The sequence below is a fragment of the Cynoglossus semilaevis genome, chromosome 9, assembly GCF_000523025.1.
Source record: "Cynoglossus semilaevis isolate Cse_v1.0 chromosome 9, Cse_v1.0, whole genome shotgun sequence".
Lineage (NCBI taxonomy): Eukaryota > Metazoa > Chordata > Actinopteri > Pleuronectiformes > Cynoglossidae > Cynoglossus > Cynoglossus semilaevis.
This window is the reverse complement of record NC_024315.1, coordinates 17,191,625-17,202,126: the sequence shown is the minus strand read 5'-3', so window position 1 is coordinate 17,202,126 and position 10,502 is coordinate 17,191,625. Positions and strand designations below refer to the sequence as shown.

The 10,502-nt window shown below is 42.4% G+C and overlaps 1 protein-coding gene across 1 annotated transcript in view; it reads left to right on the top strand.

Moving 5' to 3' along the window:
- The first annotated feature begins 252 nt into the window (after positions 1–252).
- maml3 (mastermind-like transcriptional coactivator 3) overlaps positions 253–10,502 on the top strand; it is an 89,492-nt gene continuing 79,242 nt past the window's right edge. Inside the window, exon 1 of the mRNA XM_008317701.3 lies at positions 253–627. Coding sequence (XP_008315923.1) covers positions 253–627 — 375 coding nt within the window. The remainder of the gene's footprint in view (positions 628–10,502) is intronic.

The window sequence follows — 10,502 nt, the reverse complement described above, 5'->3', positions numbered from 1 at the left end:
AACAGAAGCAGACGCTCACTGACTCCCGTGAACCAGATGACTGCTTAGGCGCTCAGCCCTTTAAACCTGCCCGGCTGTTGTTGCCTCAGCAGCGGCTGTAGCTCCCGTCCTCTGCCTTCCTGCTCGGGACCCTTCGCCGGGGAGGACACAAAAGGAGAGGGCGCCTGGTGTTAGAGGCTGAGGTGGAGGAGGTAGTGGCGAGCCTGACGGGGGAGAAAAGTTCGTCCAAAATAGCAGCCACTCGGTCCAGTGATGGGGGACTTCGCCTCCCCCGCTGCCGGAGCCAACGGCAGTATCTGCATCAACAACAGCATGAACCCGGCCGCCGGGAGCGTTGTGCCCACCGGGGCGGTGGGCATACCTAAGCACAGCACCGTGGTGGAGAGACTGAGGCAGCGGATCGAAGGCTGTCGGAGACACCACGTCAACTGCGAGAACAGGTACCAGCAAGCCCACGCTGAGCAGGTGGAGATCGAGCGGAGGGAGACGGTGAGTCTGTACCAGCGGAGTCTGGAGCAAAGAGCCAAGAAGTCTGCGGGCGGCGGCAGCAGCAAGCAGCCGCAGAGCAAGCAGCCTGACCCGGACTCGGTCTCCTCCACGGAACAGAGGAATAACACGTTGATAGCGGTAAGTTGGAGTTTCTGTTCACGGCCACGACTTCCATAAGAGCCCCCCCTCCCCCCAAAAAAACACCTGTGTGTTCATTTCACAGATTTTTTTTCTGACCTTAAACCCTAAAGATGATTTGGTTCCTCAGCACCGTCTCATACTTTATAAACATACACTACCACTACTTGTACTTATACCAGTACCACCCTGTTACTGACACTATTTACTAGTATTACAACTTTCCGAGGTCCCTGGAAAAGCAAACAGTTGCTTCTCCTTCACTCTTGACTTTACTACTGCTAACATTTTCCACTCTTTAACCACTTGTTATTACCACGTTACCAATACTAGGTTTAGAACATCTCGTAGATGACAGGTACTACGTTGTTCCACCACATGTCAAATACTGATACCCTCCTACTACTACTAGAACTACTGCTTCCTGGGAGAATCCAGTGATGAGCCCTGAAGAAATCACACCGACTATAACAGTTAACTACTTCTAACTGTCAATACTCTGACAAATACTGCAGATTATATAATCTTTCAATCTGAGAAATACTGCAGATTATATAATCTTTCAAACACCACTACCTCAAGTCATAATACTTGCACCACTACCACCATCACTGATTGCACTTTAATATAACTAGTACTGCTCCTGCTTCCAGTACTTAATCTTCACTCAAAAAACTCATGTTAAACTTCTAGTGATACTACTAACGCAGCTTTATTTACTGCTACAACTAGCAATAGTAGTATTAACCTCACTTCTTCCAACTAAAACTGATTTGCTGATGCTAACGTACTACCGCCATCTTCATTTTTAATCACAAATCCAACAGCTTGTACTGAAATACTCCAATATTACATTATTAAAAATGTCACCAAAAGTACTAATACTGTCAGTTCCACTCGTGCTACTGGTTGACCTCTGTGAGAACCTGTTGAAAACACATTCACCAACTGCTGGTAATTGTTTTGGTAACACATCGTCTCACTTTTTTCTCAGCTCAGTGCCAACTGGTGCTTTTGTTTACAAAGAATTCCAGACAACTGGTGCAGAAAAAGCACACCTAAGATTTTTTTTTTCTTTCTAAAACTTCCGCACTGTCTGTGTTGAAATCTTAAAGAGTTGTTAACAACTTTGGATGTTGTTTTCTGCCACATGCTCAGTGTAACCAACCTCGGGAAGATAGCAGTTTATTCCTCTTTGCATGAAAAACAACTTCTTGTTTTGTGTGTGTGTGTGTGTTTTGGGTGCAATTCATTCCGCAAGACAGACAGGCATTTGCATTGCAACAGTTTTTCTATGGTCGGCAGCAGCGGCAGCAGCAGCAGCAGCTTTTTTCTATGGTCGGCAGCAGCAGCAGCAGCAGCAGCAGCAGTAGTTTGTGCTCCGTCCTGTTCTCTAACCTTTGTAACATGCTCTCAAAATCAACAGCCAGTGCAAACAGTGCTGCAGACATATAATCACAGCCAAGTTTTTGCTGAAAGTAGCTGGACTTCAAATGCTCCCAGTAGTATTTCAACTCCTCTCCCTCTGCAGTCACTTCATAGAACCATTCATTATTCACTGTAGACTATTATTATTATTCACATTAAGCAGTACACCAGTCATGACATCATAAAATCATTATATTTCCACACTGTCTTAATAAACACGATGCTGGGTTGATTTTTGAAAATTCAAACAACATGAAGAACATAAAGTAGCTTTTTAAGGAATGCTACTATGATTTCCTGTTGGTAGGGGGCAGTGGTAACATGGTGAATGGTTGAGTTTCTCCATGCTTCGACTCCTCTAAGTATCTTGTTGTACAGTCTTTGTGTTGCCCTATTTTCTGTGATGAGCAGATGAGACTGATCAGATATTTTGGTTTGCTTTTAAAAATACCCTGATTGTTACTGCTGATCTAGAGAGAGAGAGAGAGAGAGAGAGAGAAACATGCAGGGAAACAGAGCAGTGTCCCCTCTTCACGCCAAACCTCCTGTGGACAGGCTATGGTTGCCTTCAGAAAAGACCAAAGGATACACGTTGGGGAATGTCAACATTGTTATCCCCTTTGTTGCTATAATGAGCCAAGTTCCTCCTCCTTTGAAATGCAAAATCACAACGTCTTCAATTTCAGAGGCAGCCTGGGTCATTGTTGGATGGCCATACACAACAGACCAGCTACAGCTTGACGAGGAGCAGTTGATTTCTTCCTTTTTTTTCTAGTAGTAGTGGAGCTCCCTGTAGCCCTTGTAGCTATTAAACTAAAGCGCTCTTTGCTAGCCCCCTAGTTGGTAACAAATAATACTCTTAGATTGGAGGTGTGACTGCTTTAAGACCCAGTGTTGTCCCTCTCTGGGCTTCCCAGTCCGTGATGGTGATGTATAAGGTCATTACAGACATTTGGGTGTTGGTGTCCATTTTTATGGGTCATTGTAAGTTCCTGCTATTGTATTTAAAAGCAGATGAAAGGAAACAAAAAGAAAGCCCAGCCTTGTCCTCTCTCTCCTCTCCGTCAAAGGAGCTACAGCTAGATGGCTGCATGTGGTCACTGTAGAAGCAGAGATTCGAGGAAATCCAAGCATGATGACGTGGGTTGATGTGTCACGTGTGTGCACACAGACACAGATAGTCCGTCAAGCTGTGGAGGTCCATCTGTAGGCTGTTTGTGGACAGGTTCTATCTGGTCGAGGTGTATGTGACCACATTTATTCCCCTGCTGTTATGGTATGTACAGGTGTAATAAAACGACTCCATGTGGAAATTAAGCAACGTGGGTTTAAATGACACAGATGGGTCTTTGGCTGTTGCATTTATTATTTCAAAGGAGTAACTTTATTTGATCTTAATCACAAACCAGGCTAGAGGAAACTAGGAAAAACATAAGTCATAAGAAGTTTTCACCTAATTGTATTATTAACTCACAGTACTGGGTACCATTTCTTAGAAATTCAATAGTTCTTGCTTTCAGTGGCTGCTATGTTATGTTATGTTGGTGTCCCCAAAAAGCACATGCAAATGTTTTAGCTGCTATGTTATGTTATGTTGGTGTTTAAAGTCCCCAAAAAGCACATGCAAATGTTTTTTTCTGCCATTAGAAAATTGCCATGACATTCGTAAAATCTTAATTTATTGCTTAATGTTCTTTCCTACAAATTCTTCTCTTAGACTTTAAAACTTCTTTTGACCAATTCCAATTTTCTGTGTTAGTCCTTATTGTTTCTTGCCGTTACCGCTTTTTGCTGATTTTTATGACATGTAATTACAAGACATGTCTCCCAAACTGTACTCAGTCACAGGTTCCCCAAAGGCCACCAATGCCGTGACGAATGACACATTGTTCACTAGTTCTGTATATGAAGGAAAACCTAGAGAGACAGCTGGCTTGTGGCTGGATCTAGATTGGGTATTGCTTGCTAGCGTTAGCTACTTTCCTGTTGTAAGCCTCTTTAAACTGGGCATGTTCGGCTGGATGATGGTGTTTTGGAGTTGGTGTTGGAGTCGGTTATGAAGGACTTCACAGTATTAACCCCAGGGTTAACCTTACTTTTACATATATAACAAATAGTCAACTCCTCTAAGCTCTTCAGACCACTGGTCATTGATTCCGACCACCGCTCAGTCGATTATTGTTTTTCTTCTTACACTGGACTCCATCTTGGGATCATAAAAAGCAAGGATTGAAAGCAGCATCTTCTGAATGGTGGGCAGGAATCCAACTACTGTTCAACTGTAGCCTTTCAAAAAAACATCCTAATAAACAACAGCATTGAACCTGTAAAGAATGCATGACAATGTCTCCCTTAACATACAACTGATTAGAAGAGCTATAAATCAGTAATGAAGGATTTGTATTTCCATGGTTCATGGTTCTGGATGATAGCAGTATTTGTGAGTATTTAGTGTAATGGTGTGTGTGTGTCTCTTTGCTGAGCTTTGGTCTTATGGTTTTACAGACACACCCACATCGGGGCAGGGGCGAAGCCTGTAATTATGGAGAGTGTGTGTTTGTGTTTATCGACTGACTATTAGTGAGAGGAGAGGAGGAAGCAGTGGCAGCCATGACTCTCTCCCAACACCATTTCTGTCAAAGCAATCTCATAACTCCAGTATCGCCCCAAAAATGTGCAAGTCATCACGTTTGATCAGCAGATTTTAGGAAATGTTATAGTTTTAAGTCCTCAACTTTTTCTTTCTGACTTGTGTTGTGTTTGACTATTGGTGTTTAAAGTTCTGTACTAAGGAGACTGAACTGAGTCATATGGAATATTATAATGAGCTCATTTATGTGGCTTCCCCTGCTGATCACTCTTTCTATGGATTAACCAAACATTATATCATCAGCGTATATCTTTATTTATTTTTTTCCCTTGTCCTATCGGTACTAAGGTACTATGAAAAGTTGGTGTATGAGTATGATCACATTGTGGCCACATATTCAGTGTATCTTAAAAAATAATAAATAGCAAATATAGTTTCCAACACAGTGAATATAAAAGGGATAGTTTGTGAGATTGAACTTCATTCAACAAACAAGTGCTCTCTGAAATGCAATATGCAATATTAGTCTTCGGAACAAATGCTGTTATGAGAAAGCCAGTTGCCTTTTATACAAAGTACTTTTTGTACCTTTAAATAATACTGTTGACATAATAAGCAAAGGACAGTACCAGGTACTGCAGTATTTGTGTTCACACTTCAGGGACCAGAAACCATAGTGTTCTCTAACAAAGACGCTGTGTGATGATGCACACAGACCATTCTTGCTGTGTACTAGCCTTACAAAGTTACTATTTATGCCCTCTGTACATAAATGAATATCAGGATTCATCTAATTAAAATGGCACATTATGGAAATATTTCAACAATAAAAGCAATATTAAATAAACAAGTGGATTTTGTGGGTTTGTGACTTTTTAAGGTAACCGACACACACCAGAAGGCAGTGTACAGTACATGTACTGCACTATGGAAATCTGAAGACATGGCTCCCAAAATGAATATGAAGATATTTTTTCAACACACATCCAGTGTGGTCAAGGCTCTTTGCGGCAGCGTGTACATTTGTGGAAGCCAGCAATTATGTGTCCTTCACATGTGGCAGAGGTGTGTTGTTAGCTGTACGCACTGTGTACACAGACACACCAACACAACAAGTTCTGTAAATTTATTTGTGTCCGGTTTTTACATTTTTAAGGGCAACGATTTGATTGTTTCAAGATCTCAGGGTCATTGCACAAGAACAGTTTGAGTAGAAGTCCTTGCACATCTGGCTGAATGATGTAGCCTGCACCACAGTAACCTTCATGGCTGTGTGGACACAGAAAGTCAAACCTTGGCTGTTAAGTGGGTTGAATATGTGCGTAGTTGCGTGTCTCGAATCGACACCAGCACTTCAGTGGTCAGAACAGAAGTATCTGCAAGCATCTGGATTATCGCTGCTTGGATCTGCATGTATTGTGTATATATGAATAATATAATATAATGAATGTATATTGTACCTCTGAGCTTCATTTGTACTCCAGGAACCAGTACCGGTAACATTGGTGTGTGTGTTCACAGTGCAGGAACCAGAATTCCTATTAAATACGAACTTTCTTCCATCATTTCAACCACTTTAAATCAAAATTCTACTAGTTTAACTTTACTACCGCTGAGGTTAAACCAGCAGTGAGGCATTTAGTGAGTGAACTCAACAGAACGACAGAAATATCCACATCTGGGCTATCGATGACTTCTAACTTAGGTCAAACATTTATCTCACAAAACCGGTTTACTGTTGAATTTTATTACCAAAGCCGCTGGTGCAGTTCTGTTACTGTAGTATATACTTTGTCCCTAATACTTGTTGAATACTTTTGATGCAGCCTGGTGATGTGAGACAAGTTCACATTTGTTGTGTCTTAATATATATATATATTTATATATATACAGTATTTGTTTTCTCTAAGCTGCCATAAATCTACCTCTGATCTGGTCTGCATTAAACCCTGAAACCCCACCAGTATCTTCTAGTATGTCTGCAGTGAATGATTACCATTGAAACACTGGTAATTCTCCATTTTATTAGAAGACAAGGATTCTTGTAATTTTGAAGTCAGTAGTCTGGCTACAGAATCCTGCTGTCTGTCAGAGTGAGTGAAACTGACCAGAACCAGCTCTGGTCTGATCACTAACACTCAGCTGAAACCATATCAGTTACATTCAAATGTTTCCTACATATGAAACATCGGCTACTGACGCATTTACAAACCTGCAGCCCAACGTGTCTACGATTGAATATTCATCGATGTTGCATGAAAGTACAGTCCTGTCAGGTTTCGTTAATCTGTTATAGCTAACAACTGTAGAGCAGCCGGGCGAAGGTGAGCAGTGAGGAACCTTGTTACTTCCACTAGATCGCAGCAGCTCGGGACAGTCTGTCTTCAGCTTCGTACACTCTGGCTTCCACCTCACCGAGGAATGTCTCTCTCACACACACACACACACATGCGCGCGCACACACACACTGTTGTCCTGCTCAACTTTGGCAGCAGAGGCCAGAGAGTGGGCGGCTGAGTTTTCATGATTCTGAGGCCTTCCCTCTCCTCTCTCCTTCTCCTTCCTCCCTCTCCCCCCTCCCCTCACACACACACATTCACCACTTCTCTGGTTTCAGCCTTAGTGCAGCGCTAATGTAGCGTAGATTGCTTTTGGTGGCTATAGCATTGTCAATGTCAGCTGCATGGGATCGCTGCCCAAGTTCTATATTTAAACTGCAGAGCTGGCACGGCTCACTAGTATACACACACACACACACACACACACACACACAGAGGCAGAGTGTGACGTCGACAAACACTGGCAACGTCACTGCTGTTTTTTTTGGCGTGTTGTTACTCATGCATTTCATCAACTCTGTGTGTTTCTTTTTCTTCTACTTATCGACTGAGCTACCTTCACACACACACACACACCTTTTTTCTTCTTCTTGCCTCTGTACTTTGTTTAACTATTTTTCTCTCCTTTTAGCTTGTTTTCACTTTTGTCCCCGAGGCCCTGCACACACACATACACACACATACACACACGAACACACACAACGCGTTCAGCTCAGACCTTGATTTGGGGCGGCTGTGACCACATTCCCTTCCACCCACGCTTGTTCACATGTTCTACAGGAACACACACACACACACACACGCGTTCAGCTCAGACCCTTGAAAAGTGAGGCAGCAGTTATTCCCTCATTTGCTAAAATAACAAACTCCTCAGCAGTTTCTACCTATTTAGAGAAAAGTGTAAGAAAAGTCCTTAAATGAGTTCTGCTAGTACTTGCAGAGACAACTCCAACACCTTTGTCCCAGGCAGGTATGTCAGAGAGTCTTAGAACCATGTTTCACTGATCCAGCTAACTTTCCTTTTCTGTCATCAAACTCCTGCACAACTATGCAATGGTTTTCCTGCCAACACTTTATTTTTGAAACTCCTGTCTGGTATTTTTTAAGATTCAATTCTCTGTTTCCACAGACTACATCAGTTACACGCTCATACGTACAATATTTACACTTCAGCTTCTCAGCAGTGGCTCTAGACCAGTAAGTTTGGCTTCTATCTTCCACCCAATTGGTTGGTTGGTCATAAGGCTGTCTATTCTGGTTCCAGCCAGACAATGGCTAGAGTGACAGAGTGAGATGAAGATTTTTATGATGCACCCACAAAGTAGCCGGTTCAAGTAAGTGGAAAAGGTTGCATCAGAAATAGAATTCCATTTTCTTCACCACTTGTTGGGCCTTACCCAAGTTATACCCAGGTCACCCATCAACCACTGCAGCTTTGTGCCAACCCACAGCTATGGATGGTCAAGACAAGCACTCCTGGGAAGTTTAGCTGGTGTTACGTGGACTGGCTCAGGTGTTTGGAAGATGTTTCACCTTTTATTTATGTTCTGCTGGGAAACCTCTGAATATTTAAGCTCCTAAATAGCTGAAGAAAAATAAAGTGCAGGTATCCATAACCCAACCCACATGTTTTGATTGTCATAATGACTGTATTTAGATTTAAAGCCATCAGAAACACAATGCTGTCACGAGAAAGATTTTCAGGGGAGATCATAGTAAATTTGGTCTAATATGCTGTTGAACAGGACTAATACAACAAAGTGAGCTCAGTTCATAAGTTCTACAGAACATGGGACACACCACGTTCCCCTCTGATGGTAAGCTCCATCAACGTAATGGATGAAGGGCTGTGCCTTTCCTACACTAAATGGATGTAAAGCTTCGTAGTCGGCTCACTGTTTTTGTGTTTTGCCCAAAATTGCAGCTCGCTACTGGGGAAACTCTAATCCAGGCATTGACACTGGGATTATGTCTGTTAACCTCCCATAGTACAGAATTATCTCACCAGATAATCAGTTAAAATCGGCCCTGAATCAGGAAGGCCACAGATTGTGAGAAGAGATGGATGAAGCCCAAAGACCAGACCTGATTCTCCTCCATGTAGTCCTTAATATAACTGTGACACAGAGAGACCGAGTGTTCTTAAGCTAACAAAGAACCAGTTGGAGGTCTGAACATTCTATCTGTGCAGCTTGTGTGTTGTGAGTCAGACAACCATGTGATAGTTTTCCCTTCTGCATACAGTCCTCACAACTGTAACGAAGCAGCTGAGGGACAGTTAAGAGTTTACATTATTGATGTTGAAGTGGAGGAAAGTCATGGCTGCTCCTTTCACCCCTCATCTACTCCCACACAAACAGACTGTAAAATATGGATGAGGTTGTTATCAGAGACGACCACTGTGTCGCACCACTACTGTGTTTGTGTGCATGTGTTAGGGAGAGAAAAGGGGCGGGTGAGGGCGTTTGAGGGGTGACTTCAAACATGGATTCAAATGAAACACTAGTAACGGTTCTTCTGTTCACTTGTGCAACTGTTTCCAATAGCAGCCCAAGTAAAAAACCTTTTTTGTATCACTTGACCTAATAACCCAGGCAAACTTTTTGACTTGCGGGCCACAATGGGACCTAAAATTTGACAATTTTTTTAGCATTTTTAACACCTTTTAATGTGGAAATGAGGGCGCTGCAGGGAAAAAGCAGAAATATAATGATCATATAAATTAATAATGTAATTTGGACAAGTTTGGTGGGCCGGATTAAAAAGCCAAACGCCCCGCATCCGGCCCACCATGCCTGTAATAACCTGTTTATCATTCCATAAACATCTAAAACTATCCCATATGTTTACTGACTAAATGTACTTATTACTTGATGATGATGTCAGCCGTGTATAGGATGGATGAAGTTTCGTCTTTTGAAGGGTAATAATAATATAGAGACGAGAAGCCATTCACACTAACATTCACACTTTGGCCCAGTTTACATCAAACAATTAGGCAAATTCTGCATTTTTTTCTGGACAGTGGGGGGGGGGGGGGGGGAACACCCACGTACAACCAGGGAGAACAAGAGAGCTCCACACAGAAACACCATCAATTAACAGTGGGAGTCGAACCACTGATCTCCTGGTGGTAAGGCAAGCAAACTAAACATTGTTTCACCGTGTGGCCAGTAGAGATGCAGAGATTTCTGATATTTGTGAAGTGTGACTTGCCGATACCAATACTCACTTGTCAGGTCCAAGACATTTTCAGGACTGTTTGACGTCAGTTTTGTAACTGAAATGAACCTCAAGGTGGCAGGAGGTTATTATTTTATTTTTTTCTCTACCAAAGGCTTTGGTCAATGAGTGCCAGGTCATGCTTTCAAATAATGATAATCGTTTTCTCTTGTGGTCAGAATTGGCTTTTTCTTGGTGTCACCCACTCTCTGACCCTTTCCTTAGCACTGGCTTTCTTGATGTCACTGGAAACACCATCTCTTTCCTTCTGGTGCATCCACCCATTACACTGAAGC